The 27,790-nt window shown below is 41.0% G+C and overlaps 1 protein-coding gene across 1 annotated transcript; it reads right to left on the reverse strand.

Annotated features, from left to right (window-relative positions):
• Positions 1 to 3,937: 3,937 nt before the first annotated feature.
• LOC104605787 (aldehyde dehydrogenase family 3 member H1-like) lies at positions 3,938 to 26,518 on the reverse strand. The gene is made up of 10 exons (XM_010270677.3): positions 26,175 to 26,518; positions 24,105 to 24,173; positions 23,888 to 23,984; positions 6,020 to 6,226; positions 5,745 to 5,860; positions 5,491 to 5,595; positions 5,217 to 5,389; positions 5,020 to 5,110; positions 4,707 to 4,856; positions 3,938 to 4,328 (listed from the first exon to the last, which is right to left on the reverse strand). The coding sequence occupies exons 1-10, from the start codon at positions 26,394 to 26,396 to the stop codon at positions 4,089 to 4,091; spliced, it is 1,470 nt and encodes a 489-aa protein (XP_010268979.1). The 5' UTR covers positions 26,397 to 26,518; the 3' UTR covers positions 3,938 to 4,088.
• Between the last annotated feature and the right edge of the window lie 1,272 nt (positions 26,519 to 27,790).

The following is a 27,790-nucleotide window of genomic DNA, read 5'->3' on the forward strand; positions in this document are numbered from 1 at the left end:
CTTAATCTGTCATTTGTTATAGATTTTTATAAGTTTTTTGTTCTCTTTTATTTCTTATATATTCTTTGTCTATCTTCTTCATTCACATGGTATAACATTACAGAGATGGTTTCTTCCTTAGTCTGGTTTCAAAAGTTAGTATTTTCAATGTAAAAGCAAGGAATTAGCTGAATTTGAATCATATTGGATATTTAATTATATAATCGAATTCACAATTGGTTTGTAATTTTAAATATTCATCGAATATCAAATCGAATTCAAATAATTATTTATAAATTAAATTCAAATTCAAATATGATCTAATTCAATTCGAATGCACTCCATTTACAGGCCTAATCATTGGTTAGGTAACAAGGTTTGCTCACATGTTTGCAACAGATCCCTTGTTCTTACTAAGGGGGCATTTGGTTGCACTAGAGGCAATGGTTTAATGCTATTCCATACGAAACAATAAAAATCATAGTGTTCAATTGCACATAAGGCTCAATTTGGAGGGAGTACAAATACAAATATGTAAAGTGAAAAACCTTGTATTTTATATTATTTTGTATGTATTTGCATTGTACATATTTGCATTTGTACTTTTTACAAATTGAGCCTAAACAACATAAACTCGGGCCTTTAAGGAAGGCATTTAGTTTGACTTTGAACTATACCTCTCTACTGCCACTTCAAGGGAGATGCTGAGAAGATTACTAATCTCCTATTCTAGTAAGGATATGCCCATCAATCAATTATAAGCTGGTGCCCACAAGGAGATTTTTATATAGTGATAGATCTCTAGTTGTGTAGTTCTTGTGGAGTTTTCCTGGCTTGGATGTACATTATCTATTGTATTCTTTATTTTGCTTTTAATGAATTAGAAGTTTCTTTTTCTTAGGAAAAAAACAAAAAACAAAAGAAAACATCTAAATCACATTTTACCCCTTGGTTGTTTTAGTTTTTTGCAACCATACCCATATTGTACACAGATACCTATTTGTAAATTTTAATCAATTTCCTAATTTTTAATCATTTTGTAATCATTTCATTAACTATTAATCAATTTATTAAATAGTTAAACATTCTATTTTCTAAAGATAAAATGGTTAATTTTATTTTTTTATAATCCAACTTTCATATTTCAAAACAACATTCTCTACATTTAGATATCGGCACCAAGAAAAGTTCATCAATTCCAATGTGCCTTTGAAAGCAGATGTTAGTTTAGTGTAAACGAACAACCCTAAGCATCTGAACAAGCCATAAGCAATCATTACGATTAAGAAGTTAGTTTAGTGCAAACGAATAGGCTCTAAGCATTCAAGATATGAGAGAGAGAAGAGAAGGAGAAAGAATACAACCTGGGGTCTTGGGTGACTGAGCATGCGAACGAATCTTACTAACAGATTTTAGATGGGATATAAAAAAATGCTCATCTCATAGGCTTACAATCAACTTGAACGGGCTTTCATCGTTGACGGTCATGTTTTTTCTTGGTAAGGTTGTTCCCTTTGTGGCTTTTCAGAAGTGTGGGCGAGGTTTTTATTCTCCTTTGCGTTGGGGAGGGGGGAGTGTAGCTCTGTGGGAGTAGGGTCTAAAGGTTCGTTTCCTCTTTGTTGGGTTGGGAGTCCCCTCGTTGGGTTCCTCGGGTTGAGGCTCCTATTGGGTGGGGTAGAGCTTTCCCCTTGTCTAGACTATTTAAGGCTAGGGGTCTTTGTGTCTCTTGCAGTGAAAGTTGTCATTATTGTCTCTTCTTCTTCTTCTTTTCTTGGAGCCTCTATGGTATTTGAGGATGGAAAATCTGTATGAACTTCAACAATCTTTTGTGCAAGCTGTCAAATAGTATATCAATTTGGATGTGGATGTCCTGCACATCAGGGGTCGTCCAGCTTTATCCCGGTTCGAGGAATCCAAAACCATGTTTCAATTCCAAGATGTGAGACGAGCTCTCATGACAGCATGGAAAATGGATGAAGAACGGGTAAGAATCCTTCCACTTCAAAAGGGCCATTTTAGAGTGCTATTTAAGGAAACGAGTAACTTCAACTCTGTTTTAATGGATGGTCCTTAGTTTGTCTTCGAGCAATGGATGGCATGCAGGACAAGCCCCTTCTTTTATGTCCTTGCATGAAGCGGGAGGTGCGGGTCCAAATTCATGACGACTGACTACATGGATACGGATGTTGGCGATGCCATCGGAGAAAAAGTCGTTTGGGGTTCCAAGAGAGATAGTTACGTTCAAACTAAGGTGCAAATCTCTATGAATACTCCATTAAAGTGTGGAACCTTCCTTTCTCCCACTATCTGGGCGGCGCTCAAATATGAAAAACTCCTATATGCTTGTTATAATTGTGGTCCCTACCATTTTAGGAACTGTAGTGCAGGACCCCTTCTAGTACTTGATGCGTTTTTCAGTTCTCGAACTATGAAGCACCCGAAACCATGGTTAAAGGAGGAACAAGCCATGAGGGAGGACTGGAAGAGACCTGCTTCTTGGAAGTATGTTCCAAGGCTTTTAGATGAGGAGAGATTGGAGAAGAGGAATATAGGAGAAGAGAGTTCGATTCACAGTGGCCAACGACAACCTAGGCAAGAGAGGCAGGAGATGTAGGTGGAGGTGGATAGGACAGGGCTGCTGATGTGGAGATCTCAAGTTAGGCAGTAGGAGGAAGTAATGGTGACTCTAGCAATTTGGCGGTTAGGAACCTGGAGAAGGAAGTGAAGCAGTTGAAGGAGGAATCTCGATATCTGGATTGTAGGTTCCCATGCATGTCACAGAGTTGATAGGATAGTAAATTGGAGGGAATGGGGGAGGAGGCGACAGGTGGAGGCTCGGGGAAACACCAGAGGATAGAATCGGGAATTAGGATTCAGGAATTGGAGTCGGGTTAGGGTAAAGAATTAGGCAATATCTTTTTTAAACGATATGGGTGGGGATTATGAGGGACTCGTTTAGTTAATTAATGTAGATAACTTTTTTCTTCTAATTTGGACTTTAGATGTATTGACCTGGGTGCTTCTCACAATTTGGCCAAAAATTAGGAAGGATGTCTGGAGGAAAAGGAGTTGTAGAAGGAATGGAGGGGGCTTCTACTTTGTTGGTATATGGATTTTTGTCTGTAATAAAGTGGGCAGTGGTGGCTAGCCTCCTGGGGGCCATGAGGATATGCAATTGGAACTGTCAGGGAAGAAAATGACTTATGGCAGTTTCTAAGTGGAGCACTGATTTAATTTTTCTCTTGCGGTACCCAAATTTTGTGTGTGTTCCCTATGAGGGGCTGGTTGGAGGCCTGCTTGTGTTTTGGAAATCTAGGTTTGATATCTCTGTTCAATTTTCTTCCCAAAATTATATTGTTTTAAAGTTGTGGATTGGATCCAACTATCCTTCTTGGTTGCTGGTTTGTATGTATGGGGAGCCGAATAAAAAGCTTTGGTGTACCTTTTGGCATAATGTCTATAATCATCTCTCACATCCTAACCTCCCTCTCATATTAATAGGTCAGAGACCTTAATGAGTCCGGGTCCATTGATGATGAGGGTATGGTCTCGTTGGTTCTGGGTGTAGGCTCAAGTAGAAATAGGGTGATTCCAGAATTTATTAACCTAGTAAGAGACCCAGACCTACAGGAGATTAAGGCACTTGCGGATGGGGTAACCTAGTCCAGATTTGTCAGAGGAAAGGGTAATCAAGCTAAGAATCTTGGTAGAGTCTTGGTCTCGCCTGATTGGCTTCTTTGGTTTCCTCTTGTAGCCTTAAGCCTGGGACCTAGGTGGGGTTTAGATCATAATGCCCTAATCTTAGACTTAGTAACTCAGGTTGTTCACAAGCCAAAACCCTTTAGATTTTACCAAATGTGGTTTTAGCTATGAACTTGTTAAACTCTGGGTTTGTAAATATATATGTGTTTCTGTATTAATAAGATTATTCATCCCATCTCCGATCATCATTTTAACATTGAGAGATAATTAAGAATTATATTATTCCCTTTTAAAATTAAGGTATCATTGAGGGCAAGTCCATGCATCACACAGGTTCCACTGGTGTATATATATAAGAAACTTACATAAACACACTATGACGCACACTGTCAGTTCAATCTGATCATTCAAACCTTCTTTCCTAATCCAATCAAAGCAGGAATTACGCCCGTACTGTGGTGAAGAAGAGCATCCAGTAATCTAATTTTTCTGGGTGTATATGGTGGGTACCTTACAGTCACATCCCCAATAAAAGGTCGATATAGAATTGCCTTTTTGTGGCTAAAAGCATCAAATGAAAATTTACCATGGTATGAACCGAATCCGCTTTCTCCAACTCCACCAAATGGTAAACTGGGATTTGTTAACTGCAAAATCAAATTAAGATACTTCATTGGATGCCGAGTTTTCCTTTTCCTTCCAAAAAGAAAAAAACACTTGTTTATGCACATTTATATGCATGGATTCTGAAACATGTAGGAACGCATGGATTCAAAACCAATGTCCTTTAAAAGTTTAACAAGAAATGGGTAAATATATGGATATGGCAAACTAATCCATGTGATTTATGGTATACCAGGAACCAGTACCAATAACCCACAATGTTAAATATCTAAAATCTATTTAGTAGGCCTTGTGACTGTGTGCAATATGTATCCATGAATGTATGCATGCATGTACATAATCTATGTAATGCTTTTCTTTCTTTCTTTTTTTTCTTAGATTATACTTTTATCCTTTCTTACATGCAGCACAGTATCATTGATGAGCATCCCTCCTGCAGAAATTTTTTCAACAAACTCCTTCTCAAGCTTCTTGCTACTGGTGAAGAGATACGCAGCAAGCGGTTTTGACCTTGAGTTTATGATATTTAAGCTGTCTTCCACCTTGTCAACCTTTCCAGATCAGAAGAAAGAAAAAAAAAAAAATCATTTCCATGTTGTGTTTCGTATATACATACACCATAGGCCTTGAAGCCCAAAAATATTGGAAAGACAACTTTATCAACAGAATAAATGTTACGAGGAGAAAACTTCTTTAAATGGACTCCATTCTCACCGTTATAATGGGAAGTAGGGGCCCAAATATCTCCTCATTCATTATCAGAGAATCTTCTGGGACATCCAATAATATGGTGGGGGCAATCTTTCTGTAATGGATTCAGAGAAGTACTAATAGTCTCAATGATTTGTCCACATACCTATTAGGTTATTAACTGAAATAAAATAGTATACAGTTGGAATGATGGAACTCACAGCTGGGTCTCATCCCGTTGGCCTCCATACACAATCTTTCCTGAAACCTTATCCTCATCTAAAAGTTTTGTCAAACGTGAAAAGTGACTAGAGTTAACAATGCGAGAAAGATCTTTTGATTGTAATGGATCCTTTCCAAAGAATTCCTCCAATACATGTTTCAAAGCATCAATCTGAAGAGAACATATTATTAGTAGAAGAAGAATCCACATAGAAAGAAATACACTGCTTCCACATTTGAAAAAAAAAATCCATAAGGAAAAGTCGTGCATACCAACTTTGTAGCAAAAGTCTTTGTTGTTATAATATAATCAGGAGAAACACAGGTTTGCCCATTATTGCATCCCCACTTGCCTGCAACTATCCGCCTTGCTGAAACCTTGGAATCACAAAGACAATTTTGTATAAGCATAAAAAATTTAATAAAAGAAAAGACAACACCATTAGCAGAAAAAAAAAAGATAAGAAAAACTGAAAGAAAATATGGCACCATTAAGGAAACTGTGAAGAAAACGAAAATTTCTTTACTGTTAAATTGATTTTTGAATCAACAACAACTGGAGATTTTCCTCCAAGCTCCAAGATTACGGGTGTAACATGCTTTGCGGCAGAAGCCATCACAATGCGCCCCACATTTCCATTACCTGCATAATTGACAATTAGCTTGTCAGATTATAATAATACTCATAAATCAAACTAGACAGGAAACTACATTAAGGTGAGCCAATGGTTATTGATAAAAGCAAAAAAAATTGAGTGTCTTTCTCTGTTAAAGTTTCTTTCCCTAATGAATGGGTAAAAACCTGTATACAAGATTTTATCCCACTTTTGCTCCAGAAGTGCAGTCGTCTCAGCAGCAGCTCCCTCAACAACTCTTATGGTAGAGCAGTCAACATAGTCCTTCAATAACTTAGCAAGCAATGAGGATGTGGCTGGAGAAATTTCAGACGGTTTCAAGACCACAGTGTTACCCGCAGCAATAGCTCCAATGACAGGATCAAGAGATAACACTGCAAAGGTAAATAATCATAGTAATAATCATTTGTTTCTACATGAAAGTAGCCTTGATTTATTGTTTGAATGAACTATCATCAAAATGATGACTTGTTGGATGATAATGACTTTATGTTGATGGACTATAACAGGAAATAATAAACCACAAACCAAACAATATGAGACATTTGGAATAAATAAAATAGGATGACAATTTACTAAAATCAAAAAGTTGGATAATTATAGATAGAACAGCCTTAAAATTTGTGAATGATTTGATTAACACTAGTTCAGTCCTAGGTCTGAGATAAGTAAGAAAGAAAGAAAGAAAGAAAGAAAGAAGAAGAAGAAGAAGAAGAAGAAGAAGAAGAAGAAGAAGAAGAAGAAGAGAGGAGAAGAAGAAAGGGTTCGGTCTGAGAAGAGGAAAAGTCTATCCCTCTCATTCGACCTGCCTTATATTTATAATCTTGGTATTAGACTACAAAAGACAAATCTGTCTGTCATTATGTATGGGAGACACAACTTAAAATCAAACAAAATAGACAACTCAACCCTAATTAAATAGACAAATGATCAAACTACCCTTGTACTATCGATTCTAACTCTCCCCCTCAATATGGAGAATATATATCATATAGTCCCATCTTGTTACATATGTAATCCACTTTCCCCCAACTCAACCCTTTTGTAAACAAATCTGCCCACTGGTTTCCTGAACTCACATGAGCTGTGGTTATCACTCCATTGATCACCTTTTCTCTTACAAAGTGGCTGTAAGCTTCAATATGCTTTGTTCTCTCGTGAAAAACTGGATTAGAAGAAATGTGGATTGCAGCTTGGTTATCACAATACAACCTCATGGGCCTGTCAACTGAGAATCCCATTTCCTGCAAAAGATTTTTCAGCCACACAAAGTTCACATGTAGTATGAGCCATGGCTTTGTATTCAGTTTCAGCACCGCTTCTTGCTACCACAGTTTGTTTCTTGCTCTTCTAAGTCACCAGATTGCCACCCAGGAAGGTACAATACCCTGTACTGGATCTCCTGTCAGACACAGATCTGGCCCAATTAGCATCTATGTACCCCTCTATTTCAAGACTTCCTCTACTCATAATAATCCACGACCTGAAACTCCCTTCAAGTACCTAACAATTCTTAGAACTGCCTCCCAATGTGGAACTCAAGGATGTTGCATAAACTGACTCACCTTATTTACTGCAAATGATATATCTAGCTGAGTAATAGTCAAGTAGTTCAATTTACCCACCAACCTCATGTACTTTTCAGAATCATCAAACTCTTCACCTGCATCAATACTTAATTTGACATTGGTTCCATGGGTGTTTTAGCTGGTTTGGCACCTAACAACCATGTTTCTTTAAGTAAATCAAGGACATACTTTATTTGGCACAAGTTAATACCATGTCTTGACCTTGCAACTTCTATTCCCAAAAAATATTTCAATTTACCCAAATCTTTTGTTTGGAAGTGATCATGTAGAAAGTTCTTCAACCTGTCAATCCCATTGTTATCACTACCAATTATGACAATGTCATCCACATACACCACTAACAAAGTCTTCCCAGTTTCTGATTCATAATTGAACACTAAATGGTCAACCTGACACTGTTTCATGCTAGTGTCCCTCACTACTTCTCTGAATCTGCCAAACCACGCACATGGAGATTGTTTTAGCCATAAATTGTCTTCTTGAGTCTGCAAACTTTACCATCCTCCCCCTAAGCAACAGGCCTTGGTGGTTGCTCCATATATACCTCCTCAACAAGATCACCATGTAAGAAGGAATTTTTTATGTCAACTTGAAAGAGGTCATACATTGCTGCTAAAGAAATCAACACTCAAACTGAACCAATCTTAGCCACAAGAGAGAACGTCTCTGTATAGTCAACACCATACAACTGAGAATAGCCTTTTGCCACTAACCTGGCTTTCAACCGTTCCACACTGCCATCTGGAAGATATTTCATTGTGTATACCCACTTACATCCAACAACATGCTTACGAGGAGGGACAGTGGTAAGCTCTCATATGTGATTGTATGCTAGTGTAGACAATTCCTCTTTCATTGCTTGCCACCACCCTGGAGAGGTAATGGCTTCTTGGACATTTTTAGAAATGGAAACAGATGATAATAAAGATAAAAACTACCAATGGGAAGCAGAAAGGTGAGCAACAAAAACATAATGGGAAATAGGATGAGATGTACAACTATTGTTGTAGCATGTTAGGTACTAGCATAGGGGTATTTTTGGCATTTCCTCTATTTTTTAAAGTTGTCACCCTAAGTATAAATACTAACTTAGGTGCCCGCAGCCACATCTCTTTTGAATAAGAACTTCTCTTCTTCTCTCTTCCTTCTCTCTTTTCTTCTTCTATTTTATTTTTTCTTCTACTAGACTACATGGTATCAAAGCGCTGATCTGGGCCTAATATTCTCAAATCGAGTTCTCCATCTAAAACTCTGTTTTTCAATTGGAAGAGGAAGAGAAAACTCCTTCAGACTGACCTAGCCTTTTAGTTTTCCTATTTTTTTTCTTTTCTCTCTTGGTCGTTGCACCAAGAAGAGGCTTTGTGGTGATTGTGGTGACAGCCGAATGCAGTGAGCAGTATTTCTAGGGTTTGCACCTAGATTTTTATGGATTGTGGGTTGTGGAATCACTATTGTAATCCGGGTATGTACTATTACATTCACATTTAAGTGTGTGATTACTGTGAATGTCAGTTTGGGGTTGTAGGAACTGGTTGTCTCCTTTCCTATAAGCTAAAGTGTTTTTTGGCTAGGGTTTACTGACCTACAGTCTGACTGAACCTGTTTTTGGAGCCCTTTTTTAAGTTACAGGTGGTGGAGGTGCTGCTGTCTTCCTTGGTTAGTGTGCCACTCTCTATTTGGGTGGTTGGATAGCCAACTATTTGTACCAATAATAGTGTTGTAGAAGTACAGAACTTCTTTCTCAGTTTTTCTTGGAAAATCAGCAGTAAAACATTGGGTAAAATGGCTATTGAGGATTCAGCAACCTCTGGTATTACTTCCTCTCAAGGAAACCTTAATGAGGGATGGACAGCATGAAAATCTCTGACTTACCCCTTTGATGGCCTAAATTATCTGGAATGGTCAAAAGGCATTAAACTTTATATCACATCTAGGGGGAAAGCTGGTTTGTTGAGGGCCTGGGAATAGGATCTCGTCACGGGTCGGTCCACAGGGAAAACCTTCTGTTTTCCCTTGTTTCTTCCTACTTGTGATGAACCTATCTTGGCGCCTTCGGTGATTTGTCCAAGAGATCACCAACTCTCCTAACTCACTCTTGACTGAATAATTTGATATCTCATTCCATAATGGGGTCTCCTTAAATAGGAGATTACAAGAGTCCTAATCAAAGGGAGTCTCCTTGCTGAATAGGGAGACTTCCAGTTCTATCTTGCTAAGGATAAGATAAGCTAATCCTAATCTGATAAGCTACTAACAAGATAAGATAAGCTAAGCTAATCCTAATCTGATAAGCTATTAACAAGATAAGATAAGAGATAAGAACAATAAGATAAGAACAAGCAAAATGAGCTAATCTAATCTAGATAAGGCTGCTATTGCCGAACTGGGTAGGATGAGCATCACTGAATCCTTGCTGCTGCTGGCGGTGGGCCCGGGGCCTGTTGCTGCCGGCGGCGATGGTACGTCTTCCCGAGGAAGGCGTCCATAACATTACTCCCCTCCTGGACTACGAGCTTGTCCTCAAGCTCGAAAGCTGGATATGTGGCTTGGAACTCTGCCAATGGGATCCATGTGGCTTCTGTTGGTGGTAGATCACACCATTCCACCAAGACTTCAAGGATTCCACGATTGAAACGAGAGCGGGTGACAACTTTAGGCTAGGGGACCAGTTTGCCATCTTTCAAGGGTGGCAGGGAGGGAACTTGGTCCGGGGGAACACCCGTAAATGGTTTCAGCAAGGAGATGTGGAAGACATCATGAATTTGGCTAGTCTCTGGCAATTCCAACTGGTAGGCCACACTGCCAATCCGTCGCAGAACCTTGTAGGGCCCATAGAACTTAGGGGCCAGCTTCAGGGCAGCCTTGTGGCGCAAGGAGCACTACCAGTAGGGCTGGAGCTTCAACCATACAAATTATCCTGGATCAAACGACAGTTCCCGGTGGTGCTTATCATAGTGGAGCTTCATGTGGAGCTGGGCTTGCTGTAAGCGTATGCGGACGTCGGCGAGGAGGGCGTCGCGGTCCTGTAAGGAGTGATCGATTGCATCCAAGCGAGTAGATCCGGGCTCGTAGGACAGCAAGCGGGGAGGATCCCTGCTGTAAACGACGCGAAAGGGAGTCATGCCGAGGGAGGAATGGTAGGCAGTGTTGTAGCAGTACTCGGCCCAAGGAAGCCATTCCAACCACCGTCGAGGTTGATTGCCTACGAAACAGTAGAGATACATCTCGATAGTGCGGTTAACCACTTCCGTCTGACCGTCGGTTTGTGGCCGGTAAGCTGATGAGTAGGCCAGGGTGGTGCCGTGTAGTCGAAATAACTCCTTCCAGAAGGCACTAGTGAAGACCGGGTCTCTATCGCTGACGATGGATTCCGGCAACCCATGTAAGCGAAAGATATGTGTAAAGAAGGCGAGGGCAACTGAAGTGGCACTGTACGGGTGTGATAGAGGAATGAAGTGTGCGTATTTAGAGAAGCAGTCGACTACCACAAAGAGAACTGATTTGCCCCCTACCTTGGGAAGTCCCTCGATGAAGTCCATGGAGATGTCGGCCCAGATCTGCGATGGGATGGAAAGGGGCTGATGGAGGCCTGCCGGGTGTAGGTTTTCCCATTTGTGTTGTTGGCATGTGGAGCAATTCTGGACAAAATCTCGAATAGAAGTCTTCATACCTCGCCAATGGAAATCAGTCCGGACGCCGTGTAGTGTTTTTTGAATGCCCTCATGGGTGGAGTTATGGATGCTGGTGATGATGGTGGGAATCAACGGGCAGTCTGCTGGAAGATGGACTCGTCCCTTATACAGTACCAACCCGTCGTGAAGTGACCAATCGGGGTCGGCCGTGCCGGTCTGGATCTTCTGCAGTAAGAGCGACCATTCTGGGGACTGTGGTGTTGCCTTCTTAATGTCGTCAAACAGAGAGATCCGAGGTTGGGAAATGCTACATAGAACCATCGCGTCTTCTTCTCGCCTAGACAAGGCATCAGCTGCGCGATTAGAGGATCCCGCCTTATATTCCACCCGGAAGTCAAACCCGAGCAGTTTGCTAACCCAATGCTGCTGAGGGGAAGTGGTGAGACGCTGCTCTAACAAGTATTTGAGGCTGTAATGATCAGTTTTGACGATGAACGACCGCCCCCACAAATACGGCCTCCAGTGCTGGATGGCTCGGGCAAGGCCGATTAGTTCGCACTCATAGGCTGGAAGCTTCAGATGCCAGTCAGCCAATCTGCGGCTGAAGAAAGCGGTCGGGTGACCTTGCTGCTGTAGTACGGCCCCGATACCCACTCCGGAAGCATCGCACTCGACTGTAAATTCGAGGGCGAAATTAGGTAATTGCAGGACAGGGGTTGAAGACAGTGCATTTCATAGTGACAGAAAAGCTTCATCAGCTGCGTCGTCCCACCGGGAGGAGTTTCTCTTCAACAGGTTGGTTAACGGGGCTGCCAACACTCCATAGTTCTATACAAATTTGCGGTAGTAACCCGTTAAACTGAGGAACCCGCGTAGGGCCTTGGCGGATTGAGGTTTGGGCCATTCTGTTATAGCCTGAATCTTGGAACTATCAACTGTTACACCCTGCCCATGGATGATGTGGCCGAGGTAAAGAACCTGTCGTTCCCCGAAGGAGCACTTGGACCGTTTCAAGAATAAGCTGTGTTGGCGTAGGAGTACGAAAACGGTCCTCAGATGGTGGACATGCTCTACCCATGATTTGCTGTAAACGAGGATATCATCAAAGAAAAGTAAAACAAATTTGCGCAGATGGGACTGGAATACCTCGTTCATTAGTGCCTGAAATGTAGATGGTGCATTGGAGAGTCCGAATGGCGTGACTAAAAATTTGAAGTGGCCATGGTGGGTGCGAAAAGCAGTCTTCTTCACGTCACCGGGAGCCATGCGAACTTGGAAGTATCCAGACCTGAGGTCCAACTTAGAGAAATACTGGGCACCATGCAACTTGTCCAACAGTTCGTCCACAACGGGAATAGGGAACTTATCTTTGATCGTCCGGTCATTGAGTTCTCTATAGTCAACACAGAACCTCCACGTTCCATCGTGCTTCGCCACCAACAGAACCGGCGAAGAGAAGGGGGAGTGACTTTTGCGTATAATCCCTTGGTTCAGCATCGTTGTACATTGTTTTTTTATCTCATCATTCTGTAAGTGAGGGTAGCGATAAGGCCTGACAACGACTGATGCTGAACCCGCCACCAAAGGAATACGATGATCGCAAGCTCGGGAAGGGGGAAGGCCCTTCGGTTCCTAGAACAGATCTGAAAACTCGGCGAGAAGTTTTTCCATGGCTGCCGGTTCTGTCTTGAGTGCATGAACCTGCGGTGTCTTTTCTTTAACCCTGCAACCGTGCCATGAAACTTGCTTGCCATTCAGGTGGAAGGTCATGGTGAGTGCGCTGAAGTCCCACAAAATCGGGCCTAGGGTAATTAACCATTTGACCCCGAGAACAATATCGAACCCATCCAACGAGAGTACAAATAAATCAACAAGAATTAGTTCAGAATTGACCTATACTGGGACGTCCTTACAAATCCCTGGACTGTGAACTTTTTCACCATTTGCAACGGCTACCTGTAGTCGCGGTCGGAGTTCCATTGGTAGTTTTAACTGCAGGGTTGCATGTTCACTTATGAAGTTGTGTGTGCTCCCTGAATCGACGAGAATGCGCACCGTCTGACCTGCGATCTGTGCCTGTAACTGCATGGTCTGAGAGGTTTTAATACCGGTGATCGCATGGAGAGAGATCTCTGGTTCGAATGTGACGGGTTCCCCTTCCTCCCCCTCTTGCTCATCTATGAGAAGGCAAAAAAGCCTCTTGCATCTATGTCCTGCCGAGTAGAGGTCATCACAGTTGAAACATTGACCTCTCGCTCGGCGCTCTGCCATTTCTGTCCTGGTCAAGCGCTTGATGGGAGGAGTGACCATGTTACTGCCTGTACTTGTCACTGCTCTAGAGGAGGTGGTCGTGGGAGGCTTCATTTCCCGGCTGGTAGCAGAAGAGGGGGTCGTTGCTGCTGGTCTTGGGGGCACCCACGAGTTTGGTGGACGACCCACATTAAAAATTCCGCGGCTGAGCTGCAGCTTGCGCTCAAATGCGCGGGCTAAGTTCATGGCTGTGACCAAATTTGGGGGATTCTGCATCTCGACATCCACTCACAGGGGTTCTGCTAACCCTGCTGTGAACATATCCACTTGTTGGTCTGGTCGCACGGAGGATGCCCTCACGAGGAGGATTTGGAACTGTCACTGGTATTCAGCAACTGTTCCGGTCTGTTTAAGGTTAATTAGCTCGCCTAGTGGGTTGCTGGTCAATGGGGGTCTGAACCGAAGAAGGCAATAGGATTTAAACTGGGGCCAACTGAGCCCGGGTTCTTCTTGCTCTAACTGATAAAACCAAAGCTGTGCTTCTTCTGTTAAATGAAAGGCGGCTAGGCTTACCTTGTCCTGGTCATTTGTCCGTTGATTTCGAAAGAACTGCTCGCAGCGATACAGCCAGCCTAGGGGGTCTCCGTTGCCGTTGTACGATGGGAACTTCAGCCTGCTGTACTAGGGGATGATGGCTGCTCCATGGCCGATGGACTGCTGTTCGCCGGAAGACTCTGGCAGGTCTGGCCAGCGGTCGTTAGCTGCTGTCCCTCCGTCAGAGTTCCTTTCCCTGCTGGAAAGAAACATCTCCATTAGTCGTCGCAGTTCTCGCACTTCACCCTTGATCTCACGAACTTCGGAGCTGGTCTCCACGAGTTGGTGCTCGAGGTCGTGGACCCTGGAAGGTAGTTGCTCCAGATCTCCCATGACGCCTTGCTCTGATACCAAGTTGTTGAGGGCCCGGGAATAGGATCTCGTCATGGGTCGGTCCACGGGGAAAACCTCCTGTTTTCCCTTGTTCCTTCCTGCTCGTGATGAACCTATCTTGGCGCCTTCGGTGATTTGTCCAAGAGATCACCAACTCTCCTAACTCACTCTTGACTGAATAATTTGATATCTCATTCCATAATGGGGTCTCCTTAAATAGGAGATTACAAGAGTCCTAATCAAAGGGAGTTTCCTTGCTGAATAGGGAGACTTCCAATTCTATCTTGCTAAGGATAAGATAAGCTAATCCTAATCTGATAAGCTACTAACAAGATAAGATAAGCTAAGCTAATCCTAATTTGATAAGCTATTAACAAGATAAGATAAGAGATAAGAACAATAAGATAAGAACAAGCAAAATGAGTTAATCTAATCTAGATAAGGCTGTTGTTGCCGAACTGGGTAGGATGAGCATCACTGAATCCTTGCTGCTACTGGCGGTGGGCTCGGGGCCTGTTGCTGCCGGCGGCGATGGTACATCTTCCCGAGGAAGGCGTCCATAACATGGTTACATAAGTGGAAAGATTAAAGAACCAAAATCTGATACAGCTGAACATGATAGATGGGACAAAGAAAACAATATGGTTATGTCATGGCTTTTAGGTTCCGTGCTGCCTCATGTAAAGAAAAACTTCATATGGGCTGATACAGCTTGTGAGATTTGGGAACAAGGCAAGGCAACCTACTCTGAACAGAGACATTTTGCCAAAATTTACTAGCTCCAAGCAGAATCTGTTAGACAGTTTTGTATGCCCTTAGCTTCAATCAGAATGTACTTTATGAGTTTATTGTAAATGAATAAAAGTGCATATTTGATTCATGTTCCCTTGGTATGTTTCTGTGTAATACCCTTAAACTGGACACTTAATGAGACTCGTGTTAGTTTAGAATGTTCACAGCCAGTGGGTCGGTCTGGGGAGACCTATCCTGACAAGGCTGACACTGTGGTGCCACCAAGTCGGTTGGGGTGGCCTGTCTCAGCTGCCAGGGTGAGACCCTAGGCACATACAGTGTAGGATTAATTGAATCTATGAACTGGACCAGATTTCCAATATTGCCCTGGACCTTGGAGATTGATGGGCAAAACTGGAAAGTTACACCCGACCCCTAGACTCGATTATGATACTGCACTAGGTGTCGGATTGGGTTGTCTTTGATATACCAATCAGTGAGATCCTTAGTGGGGGTCAAAACCTGGGTATGTTGGGACTGTCTGAGAATTCATCTGAGTGGGTGATCATAGTGACAGGATCAGCCCCTTTGTCGGACAAAGGTAATGATCGGGGATTTACTCTCACTGATGGAAACCAAGACTGCCGGCAGCCGATTTCAACCGTTGAGATTTGTTTTGCAAAGTATATTTTATATGAGATATAAAAGTATATATATATTATGGTTTCTCAAATGTTTGCAAAAAGGTTTTAATTCCCGGGATCCATATAAGTAGAGAGTGCAACACTGTTCCTTGCAGCCGAGGGAGAGGTCCTCTCTTGTCGGGCAGTGTATGATCATTATGGGCTGAGAGGTTAAGTGTAAGACCATTGAGGATAACACCTGATGGGCTAATCTTGCATCTGCCCACAGTCCCTGGGTGTTACAAGGTGGCTTGGCCCAGGGACCACTTAGGTTAAGTGTTGGGCCCATAAAGCCCATTTGATGGGTTTCAGGGGGTGCATTGTCCATAACAGTGTATTCGGCCACGCCTTGTAACAAAGGTTGGGCCGAACCCATGTAGCTGATGTGTAGATCAATGCTTGGGTCCCACGCCATACAAGGAAGCCCAACTGGGCAGCAGTTAGGAAGGTTAAGTGAGTACATAAGCTTAATGGGCCTAAAGCCCATTTCGAACTGGGCTATTTAATTAAAGGGGCGAATTCTGAGATAGAATTAGCAGATAGGATAGGGTCAAGACCCTATCCACTCAGAGAGTCCATATCTGTGATTCAGATCTAGAAACCTCCTAATGAGATTAGGAGAAAGCTAATCTAATCTGCTGATAAGATAAGGATTTATCCCTATCACCTAAAAGGGGTCTTATCCAAATATGACTTGGATAAGCAGCTCCTAATTGGATTAGGAGCTAATCTTTTTAGGTTAACAAAAGAAGGAGGGGGCGGCAGCCTTTAGAACACACAACGTCAGATTTTCTTTAGTGCTGAAATCAAGAAGAGAGAATTCTGCACCCTGCGAATACTCTCTTGCCGCCTCCCTGTTCTTGCCGCCCTGTTTGCCAGTTCAATCTCCAGTTGTGGGAGAAGTCAAGATTGGATCTTGACATCAGTTCTTTGAGAAAGGATTGAAAGGAAGCTGTGCTCACGTACCATCCTGCTGATTCTTGCGAAGGACAGAGTTCTTGGAGAAGAACACTGCTGATTCTGCTCCATCCTGCACTGCGCCATCTTCAGTGGAGTAGTTTTTGGATCCTTCCTTGGGCGTGAACACCTCCATTGGGAGATACTACTCCGTATCAGGTATATTTCTCTCCTACTCCTTTTGGTTCAGATCTGGTTCAGTTTAAGGTTCAAGAATGATCCTTGAAAATATGATTTTCTAAATAGGGAATGCGATTCCCAGTTGAAGGGAGAGAAAAAATTTTTGAAATTCGCCCCTTATTCCGCAATCTTTGGGCGTCCATGGGATGGATCTCTCATCCCTTCAGAATCATCTACTTGTAAGCAAGGGGACTGTAGCCTATCTACATACTATTCAGCCCTTACCTCTGTATGGAAGGAGATGGACCATTATCAGACTATTGAGTGGAAGAATGATGAGGATGCTAAAGCGTACAAAAAACTTGTCTCCCAACAATGAGTGTTTGCTTTCTTGTTGGGGCTGAATCCTATTTATGAACCTATTTGGATACAAATCTTAGGAAGTAGAGAACTTCCTTCAGTCAGGAGGTATATGCCTTAGTTCAATCTAAAGAAAGAAAAAAAAATCTAATGAATATTTCTGAGGGGGAGCAACCAATTGCTCTGGCTGCAAGAGGGGATAACATTGGAATACAAAAGGGAGAATCAAGGAAAAATGGTGACAAGGACAAGATGTGGTGCACTCACTACCAGAAGCCTAGACACACTCGAAAGACCTGTTGGGAGCTAGTGGGGAAGCCCAAGTGGGCAACCAAGAATCAAGACACATAAAAGAAGCCTCCTCAGAAGAAATTTACCTCTACAGATCTGGCTACACAAGATTATCAATCAAATAATCTGACTACTGTTACTTCCCAAGAGCATCCTGGTGGTTCTGACCCTAAGGAAGACATCATTAACTCTTTCAGAGATCATTTGGAACTGTATGGTAGGATTCTTGGACAAATGGAGAGGTCACCTCCTACCCTTTCTACTTCTTTTGCTTCTACATCAGGTAAATGTGCTTTTGCATTTCAGACCTACACTCTTCTCTCTGGGAGGGACAAAGTGAGACTTACTAATGGGTCTTTATCCACTATTGCTGGTCATGGATTTGTATCCCTTCTTGATGGCCTTGTTTTACCCCATGCCCTTCATATTCCCAAACTTCCTATTAATTTGTTGTCTAGAAATAGTATTACTCAATCATTAAACTGTTGTGTAACATTTTCTCCTCGTTCCTATGTTTTCAGGATTTAGCCTCGGGGAGGATCATTGGTAAAGAAGATATGGTTGATTGCCTCTACATTTTAGAGAATAAAGCTGGTTCTACGGCATCAGCTCCTGTGAGTCTTATGAGTCAGTCTACTAAGAGTCAAGTTTGGTTGTGGCATATCGCCTTGGTCATTTATCCTTTGGGTCTTTAAAAGTTATGTTTCCTAAACTATTTAAATCTATGTCTGTCACTAGATTGCAATGTCAAACATGTCAATTGAGCAATCATTGTAGAACAACTTTTCCATCAAATAATAAAAGATTTTTTTTTTCTTTCCATGTTTTTTTTTTATGTTTGGAGCCCTGTAAACATACCTACTGAGGGTGGGTACAAGTATTTTATCAGCTTCATTGGTGATTACTCTAGATACACTTGGATATATCCTATGCATTCAAGAGAAGAAGTACCTAAAATTGTGAAAGATTTCCACCTCATGGGTTTTACTCAATTTCATGTTGAAGTTCAAATTTTCCAATCAGATAATGAAAAGGAATACTTACGTCATGACTTAGCTGATTTTTTTCCTCTCACAGATCTCTTCATAGAAGTTTGTGTGCCAGAACACCACAACAGAATGGTATTGCCAAAAGGAAGAACCAACATCTTCTTGAAGTTGCTCGTAGTATGATGCTACACATGAATGTTTCAAAACGGTTTTGGGTTGATGCTGTGATGGTCGTGGCTTATGTTATCAATCATATGCTATCACGTCTCTTGCAATACAAGGCCCCACATCAACTTCACTTTCCTCAATCTCCTTTATTTTCTATTTGTCTACGTGTATTTGGTTGTAAGTGCTTTGTTCATGACCTGTCTTCAAACCGGGGTAAGTTAGACCCCAAGTCTATTCCATGTGATTTTTTTTGGTTATCCATCTTCCCAGAAGGGCTACAAATGCTTTAATCCTATCACACATAAGTACTTTGTATTGATGGATGTGTCATTTTTTGAATCTGAACCCTTAGCCTCTCATCAAGGGGAGAATAGTGTGGAGGAGAGGCAAGTTCCACAGGTTTCTCTCCCTTCTATTCCTAACTCCTCTCCATTTCATGTTTTCATGAGGCGCCGTAAGGGACAGCTGAATTCAAAGGATGTCAAGCAACTAGAGACTATACATGTAGCATCATCCGACTCCTTGAAGGCAAATCCAAGTACCCTTGTTCCCCTTGACATTATTGAACCTATTGCTATTGATGATTCTATCAATGATCTTGATGTCCCAATTGCTCATAGGAAGGGTGTTAGATCATGTACTACTAAGCATCGTATTACCCATTTCTTGTCCTATGAAAACATCTCACCCTCATTTCATGCTTTTCTGACTGCCATTGATTGTGTTTCCATTCCTAAAAGTGTTGTAGAAGCCTTATCTGTACCTGAATGGACAGATGCAATGAAGGAAGAAAGTTGTGCTCTACACAAAAACAACACCTGGGAGTTGGTGGATCTTCCTAAAGGCAAGGAGCCAATGGGGTGCAAGTGAATATTCACCATAAAGCACAAAGTAGATGGGTCAGTTGAGAGGTATAAAGACAGGTTAGTTGCAAAAGGATATACACAAGTGTATGGGGTCAATTATGCAAAAACATTTGCCCCAGTTGCTAAAATGAACACTACTCAGATTATGCTATCCTTGGTTGTTAACTTTCATTGGGAACTTCACTAACTAGATATTAAAAATGCTTTCCTGAATGGGGATCTAGAAGAAGTATACATGATTCAACCTCCCGGGTTTGTAGCACAAGGGTGTGAAGGGAAAGTTTGCAAACTAAAAAAGTCTTTATATGGTTTGAAACAATCCCCAAGGGCTTGGTTCAGTAGATTTCACTTGGCTCTTCATTCTAGTAGTGCCAGTCTGACCATACTTTATTTGTTAAAAGGAACCAAAAGAATGTTGTGGCCTTGATTGTGTATGTTAATGACATTATGGTTATAGCGAATTGGGATTCTAAGATTCAAAGAGTTAAAGAATCCCTTGCTGTTTAGTTTGAGGTGAAAGATCTGGGACAGCTACGCTATTTCCTTGAAGTTGCCCGCTCTCAAAAGGGCATCTTCATTTATCAAAGGAAATATATCCTAGATACAAAGGAAAGTTGGGAGCAAAGCATGCAGATTCCCCTATTGATGAAAACTATCATCTTGGTGATTGTACTGGAGAACCAGTGATAGATGCCAAGAAGTTTCAAAGGTTGGTAGGAAGACTTCTCTACCTATCAATTACTCGGCCAGATATAGCTTATGTTGTTGGTGTCCTTAGTCAGTTTATGCATGCACCAACAACCTCCCATTTAGAGGCAACTGGGAGAGTGCTCAGATATCTCAACAAATATCCAGGAGCTGGGTTATTATTCAGGAAATATGGTCATGTGAAAGTGGAGGTCTACACAGTTGCAAATTGGGCCAGAGCAGCTGATGATAGAAAATCAACTAGTGGATATTGTACCTTTGTTGGTGGAAATTTGGTCACTTGGAGGAGCAAAAAACAAATTATAGTGACCAGATCTAGTGCTGAGGCCAAGTATAGGGCCATGGCGCATGGAGTTGATGAAGTGCTTTGGGTAAAGAATTTGATTGGAGACTTGGGCTTCTCTGTTGATGGTCCAATGCCTCTCTACTATGACAACAAGGCTGCTATTAATATTGTAGCCAACCTAGTTCTTCATGATAGGACCAAGCATATTGAAGTTGACAAGCATTTCATAAGGGAAAAACTTGAAAAGGGGGAAGTTTGTACCCCTTACATCAGTTCCAAGGAACAATTAGCTGATGCCTTACAAAGGGTCTTCACCATTTGCAATATAATGAGTTGTGTGACAAGTTGGGCATGATTAACATATATGCTCCAACTTGAGGGGGGAGTGTTGTAACATGTTATGTACTAGCATAGGGGTATTTCTGGCATTTGCTCCTCTATTTGTTATAACTTGTCGCCCCAAGTACAAATACTAACTTAGGTGTCGCCAGCCACATCTCTTTTGAATAAGAACATCTTCTTCTCTTCTCCTCTTCTTCTTCTCTCTTCCTTCTCTCTTTTCTTCTTCTATTTTATTTTTTCTTCTGCTGGACTACAACTACATTTACCTTTCCGTAGTGCAATAGGAAGACCAAGGTCAGAAGGAGGAGGTACAACTGCCACCCAAGGTAGTATTATTTATATGTTCAACATAACATTAGGTAAAAGGACAAAAATGCCATGCTACCTATAATAGTACAAGTAAGTAAGAATAAAGACAAGAAATAAGAAATAAGACTGAAATTATGGGACCACATAAACAAGAAACATCATGTCTGGTCCATTGTATCACTACAGAGTCAAAATTGGAATTTTATGATTTTATGTATTTCTGTATTTTTGGACAGTAGGGGTACTTTGTCATTTTTTCAATTTTCTGTGGAGTCCAATGATAGGGTTTAATTTGTCTAGTTATAGTTTGTTTATGTTTAAAATTTCAGAGTCATTGCATAAGTAGGATTAGAGTTATTGAGTCTTCTTTAAATTGAAATAGGATATGACAGCTTAGTTTGAGTCCTACTAGGATTATTGAGTCTAACAGTTTGACTCCTAAGATTATTATGAGTCTAACAGTTTGACTCCAAGGATTATTATGAGTTTAGAGTCTATAAATATGTATGGACGTTTAACACAAAGGCAATGAATCATATTGAGTTTTCTTCAGCTTATGCTAGCTATGGTGAGTGATTCTCATGCCCTAGAGTGATTCTAAGCACCCTGTGAGTGATTCCAGGTATTTTCTCTCTTCTTTCCCTCCCTATTTTCTCTCTTATTCCTCCAAGAAGCCATTACAGCCATGTACAGCCACAAAATTCTGACCAAGAAGACCATCCAACATTCTCTAAGGACTAGAACTGAGCTGGTCCTACATCACACCATCATCAACAAATGTGTTCTACCACAAAATAATTGGGATGGATCAGCACTTACTCTTTTGTACCTTCACATCCCATCATGGCACTATTTTATTTATAACATAATCTATCATTCAGATAACTTATCATCTTTAAGATCACATTATTTCATGGCTATTTAAAGCCTATGGATTTTGTATTTCTTAGAATATTTTTGAGATCCCTAGGCTTAGGCCTCATAATCTATCAGTTCATGCTATTACATCATTGGTGAAAATTCTTAGCATCTGGGAATTGTGTTTTTCAGATTACTTTTAAGTTCCATTGGCTTAAACCTCATTTATGTCTGTGACATCAGAAGGAATAGAAGCCTGGTCGCTAAAACACTATAATATTCATAGGTATTTTGGTCATTATAATTGTTATAAACTTATGATATATATTTAGTAAGTGGTTTCCTTTTTTCTCATAAACAAATTACTGGTCAAAGAGAGAAAAGGAAGAAACTTTCTTGTTCAATGAAGGCCTGTGGAAGATGTGATCTTAAAATGTAAGAGTTTTTGAAATGGCAAAACTTTGATGCAACATCTTTGGAAGTCATGTTCCATAAGAAAAGAATGAGTGTCTTCAAATGTTTTACTAGAGTTCAACTCTTGATACCGTGACAAGACAAACAATTTTCAAAGCTCTAATGAAGCAATCTATTAATTGCTAAGATACAAATCAAACTAAAATGAAAGAAAAAATTAAATAGGATAGGAGCTCTACCTTGAGATCAAAAGCAGAAAGAAGAGGAAGGAGACAAAAGTGCAAAGGAAGTTTTGGGATGAGGGTAGAAGTAAGTGGGGAGGAAAAACTTCTTCGTGGAAGTAAGTGAATCAGGGGAGGAAAAGCGAAGGAAGTTTCTAAAATCTTGCCTGGTTCAATCGGTGGAGACCTTGTATTCAATCCCAAAGTTGCAGCAGTGGGCGGTGAGAAAGTGGAAGGTAGCTTTCAGGGTGAGGGTGAGGAGGTTGCAGGGACGAAACTACCTATTCAGTTTCCCTTCCGAGAAGGAGGCGATCAGGGTCTGGACGATAGGGGCGAGAAATATCGAAGGATCCTTGATGCACTTGTTCCCTTGGGAGGTGTATTCTGAGGGACTGGATAAACGTCTCAAAGATGGTGACGAGTATTGGGTGAAGATCTTCGGGCTTCCGCTGCAGCTCTGGAGTGAGGCGGTGGTCAATAAAATAGGGGAATTGTGCGGTCGTTTTGTGAAGGTGGATAACTCACAGTAGGCGAAAGAAACAGTAGAGTGGATAAGGATCAAGGTAAAGTGGATGGGGTTTCCCCCGGCAACAGTGACTATCGTTGAAGGAAACGATCTAGTGGTAGTTTCTTTGTGGCTGGAACTTCTTCCAGAAAGAGGTAGAAAAACAGAAGATATAAGGCAAGTGGTGGTAGCAGAGGGTCACTGGATAAACTTGGCACTCTCTGGTACTAGTTTTGAAGAAGTAAGGGTGAAGGTGAAAGGGAAAACAATCTAAGAAAACGAAGGGGGAGGGTTTGCTGATGCCAGAGAAGATATTTGATCTGATTATAAATGGATCTAATTTTCATCACCTTAGTTGGATTGGTTTTGAATTTGAATGTTGATAAGGTGATACAGTTTGCAGCCGTATCCTTGTTTTTCATTTTTCATTTCAATAGATTAGAATATTACTTATAAAAAGACAATACTATGGAATAGGTAAAAAGGAATTTAAATAAAAGGAAATTTCAACCAAGGCACTACATCAATTTTATCAGAATGTAATTACCTATGAGTACATAAACAAGATCATATTTCATGGATAATGTACAAATATCAAAGAATATGAGTAAAATATGAATATAACAATCAGAGTGATGGATAATAAAATCCTGGTTCTTTGACAAGAGCAATGTCTAGTAAAAAACAGAACATGGATAAAACTTATAACAATAGAAGATGACATCTAAGAATATTTTCGATTGAACTATATTTAAGTAGAAGAAGGAATCATTTTGAAACATTTTCAATCATATAAAAGTGTTATTCTGTGATGAACCAGTCACATACAGAAAGGATAGTTCCAAGCTGAAATGATTAAGACAACGCCTAATGGTTCTGATACAATTTTTGCAGATGATGGAAAAGTTATTATTGAAGTTTTTGCCTGCAAAAGTGCCATTTTTTTTTGCATCAGATAAATATTACATGGTACAAAAAAAATACTAATAAATAACATGGCCAACAAATGTTCTCAACTAAGATAGTGGTTCTGATAATTGTTTACCTTTTGTGGCTTCATCCAGTGTTTTAATTTCGTCAGTGAATGCTTGCATGCAGCTTTTACCAAAGAAATCTGTATTAAGACCAAGAAATATCAAAACAGATAGAATAATGCACAAAGTAATGCGGATAACTTGAGAGAGATGAAGAAAAGAGCATGTATTTTATTCAGGAAACCAGTCACACTTGAACTATCCAGTCTAACTAGTATAAATCATTCACTTGTTAGAATTACCACATAACCTGACTTTATTATATCCCAGAAGACATGCATTGATAACTTCATAAAGAATTAAACCAATTTCTCTATATTGAAATAACAAGAATGTTAACATCTCCAACTGGTTCAGGAACCTCAACTTACAGATTAAGATTTTAGGTTGAACAGTTCCTTGAGATGGTATCAGAGCCTATTTGACCAAGTGGTCTAGTGTTCAATCCCTATTGGCCCCCATTGTAATTGATTAATTTTCAGCACAACTGCACAAGGTAAGGGTGGGCATGTGCTTGTCTACACTTCAAGCCCAATGGGCTTTCACTTGACGGGGTGTGTTAGAGAACAAAAAATTTATTCAGGGACCTCACCTAACAGCTTAAACTTTTAGGTTGAACAGTTATATGAACAAAAGAGCAGATGTTGGCATGCATAGATCCTAATCCTATAAAAGAAGTCGTAAACATCTGTGAAAAGTCTAAAAGCATGAGGGTATAGTTAGGATATTCTTGTAATAATACATTCTACTAGTTTGTGTAATCAAGACAGAGAACTATAGAGCAAACTAGACCAACCACGTACCTGATTTCAATTCATATGTCTTCAACCATGAAGATTGTATGATTCTTAATCTTCAGTCAAGGAACTATAACAAAATAAAAGTTTCCTCCCTCTACTTTTGAAAAAAGCCATAATCATATTAATTATGTACAGAAGGTCAAGGAAACCAGAAATCCTATATAATAAATTTACATGATCTTTTCTCTATTAGACTATGATACATGTACAAAGGTATACAGCCCAGTGAAACCAATATATATGGGGGAGTTAGAGATAATATCAAACTGGAAGAGTGGAAATGCAGTGAAATTAGGGCCTAATTGGTTAAAATGTGAAGATGGTTTTGAACAACATGTTATCTGACATCAAAAAGTCTGGAACTGAATCAAGTTATGTTGACATGTCCGCCAATGTTGACACACCAGTCAAAAGCCAAAGATTACAATAGAGAAAAGCTAACCTTAGTCATATCAAAAACATGGTTCAAAACTGATTTTGCCCACTGATGGACTAACTACAAACCTTTTTCTCATCATAGAGGATTACAGAAAAGTTCTGCCCATCTTAGCAAATAAGAAAACTCTATTAATGCCTCTTATTTTCGATGATATCATCCAAAAGTTGCACAACAGAAGCACTGGCGTCTCCTAGTTATGATAAAATCATAAAATTAAATTAAGCACTCTGGGCAATCAAGAGAGTACCAGCTTTGACTCAAACAAACTACAAGGAAGTGAAATGTCCTGACTACAAATTGTTCATCAAATAATTAATGCCAAGCCAAAGAACCAAAAAAAAAAAAAAACAGTTTGAAAGCCTTATCCATTGAATCTTCACCACGAATCAATCCCAGAATCAACAAATAAATCAAATAAAAGCATAGCCAAACTCCGAATAGACAAGCACAAATTCTTGAATTAAATTTCTCTAGTTTATTCTATTTGAATCCATCTGCTTTTGCTCTGCCAAACACAAGCATCAAAGTCAGTTTCACTTGCAATTTTATGTCTTCCTATTATATTACCTCATGCTTTTCCAGTTCCCCAAAAAGCAAACAACTAGCTTTCCTTTACTTAAATCCAATCAATTTCTACCAAAACCCCATAACACAAGCTTCAATTCTCAATGCCAGAAAACTCTTTTGTTCCAGTTTTAACCTTAAAAACAATCCTTATATTAGTCCTCTCACTCCCCTGTAACAATTTCGCCCACTTAGTTATCAAAAGAGAATGCATGGGAACAGAGAAAAGAAAAAAGAAGAGCCCTGCATTGATGAATCAGAAAGCAGAAGAAACGAACCTCGTTGACAAAAGCTTCGAATTTGGGCTTGGCGAGGTCGAGACGAAGAGCTTCAACGATGGCCTTCTCGTTTTCGTCGACCATCCTGAGCACATTCTTAAGCTGTTGAACTCTCCATCCATAGCTCTTGGTCTTGCCCGAAGCGAAGCTCACTCTGAGCTCCTTCAACAGAGCAGCAGCTCTATCACCATCGAACTTACCCTTCCTCATCTCCACCGCCATGAACAACAGAAATGCAGTTACCAGGATAAAGGATTCTTAGATTCCTCTACGTGAAGGAAGAGACCATGAATGAGCAGAGGAAGAGAGGAAGCAACCCATCCTCTGCTTTTGTAGTTCAGTGGAGCGACGTGTACCTCCCCGCCGAGTTCACTTTTGCTACAACGTGGCCTTTGGCCCAACGCTAGAACAGCGAATCATGGCCTTTCGATGTGCAAAAAGTTGAATCCCAGTTGAGCAACATGACCCTTTCTCATGGGGCCACAGCATAGCAGTGCATCAAAGGTCGTGATTTGTGATTTCATTATTGTTGCATTGCCTGCACTGGGATTTAATTTGTGTACCCCCGGTCGGTAGAATGCATGCAAGGTACCTAATAAGTCGGAAAACGACCCCCCACGATACGTGTTTGCTGCGACCACAGCCGCAGGCGGCAGGACAATGGGGACACCCCACTCCACAATTAAAATTTGGGTAAATTATAAAGACCCTCCGGGTCTATGACAAAGACCCCTGTATTTTGTTTTGCAATAAAGACTCCCCTCTAATATCACCGTGAGACAGACCCCCTTTACCATTGAATTCATTAATCTTGGTGGCGAGTCCCCTCCAACTGATTAGCACCCACATCAAAAACAGCGAGGAATGAGAGATTGTATAAGTTGCTAGGAACCATACCAGATAGTTTATTTCCACCTAATCCAAGAGTTGTCAACTTTGTTAAGCGGTCTAGATTAGGAATGCTTCCCTCCAACATATTGTATGCTGCAGAGAAACGGATAAGGGATGAAAGATTCCCAAAAGAATGTGGTCTCTCTCTTGCCAGGTTGTTACCATGTATTGTGAGGGCTTCTAGCTTCAACAGAGAGCCGAGTTCTGCTGGAATTTTGCCTGTTAGTCTATTTCCAGCTAAAACAATGTCTGTGAGGTTGGAACAGTGAGACAGATTGGCAGGAATCTCCCCTTCCAATAAATTATTGCAGAAATTTATTACCTATAGCTTGAGTAAACGACCGATTTGTCGAGGGATTTCACCATGGAAACTATTGTTTAGCAGCCATAACCCCCCAAGCAAGCTAAGGTTTCCTATTTCGCGGTATAGTTCCGACCAATCCCTTTGCAGTGGTGGTGAGAATTATTCCACGACTACATGACCCCTAGGCTAGCAAGGCCAGCAGGTCTGTTTCATTTCCACCGAGACCGGTGTCGGTACCGGCAACGGCAAAGGTGGCTGTGGTGACATCTCTGGGATGCAATACCGTATTCATGCACAGACATGAGAGAAGAACAACTACATGGACTGTAAATGACGAATGCATCACAGACACAGAGAGCACGTCTAAGAGCGGCTGCCCCATCGCAGGTTTCTTAATGGGGTTGAGGATTTCTTTCTTTTC

The sequence above is a fragment of the Nelumbo nucifera genome, chromosome 1 (assembly GCF_055504915.1).
Source record: "Nelumbo nucifera cultivar China Antique chromosome 1, China Antique-T2T, whole genome shotgun sequence".
Lineage (NCBI taxonomy): Eukaryota > Viridiplantae > Streptophyta > Magnoliopsida > Proteales > Nelumbonaceae > Nelumbo > Nelumbo nucifera.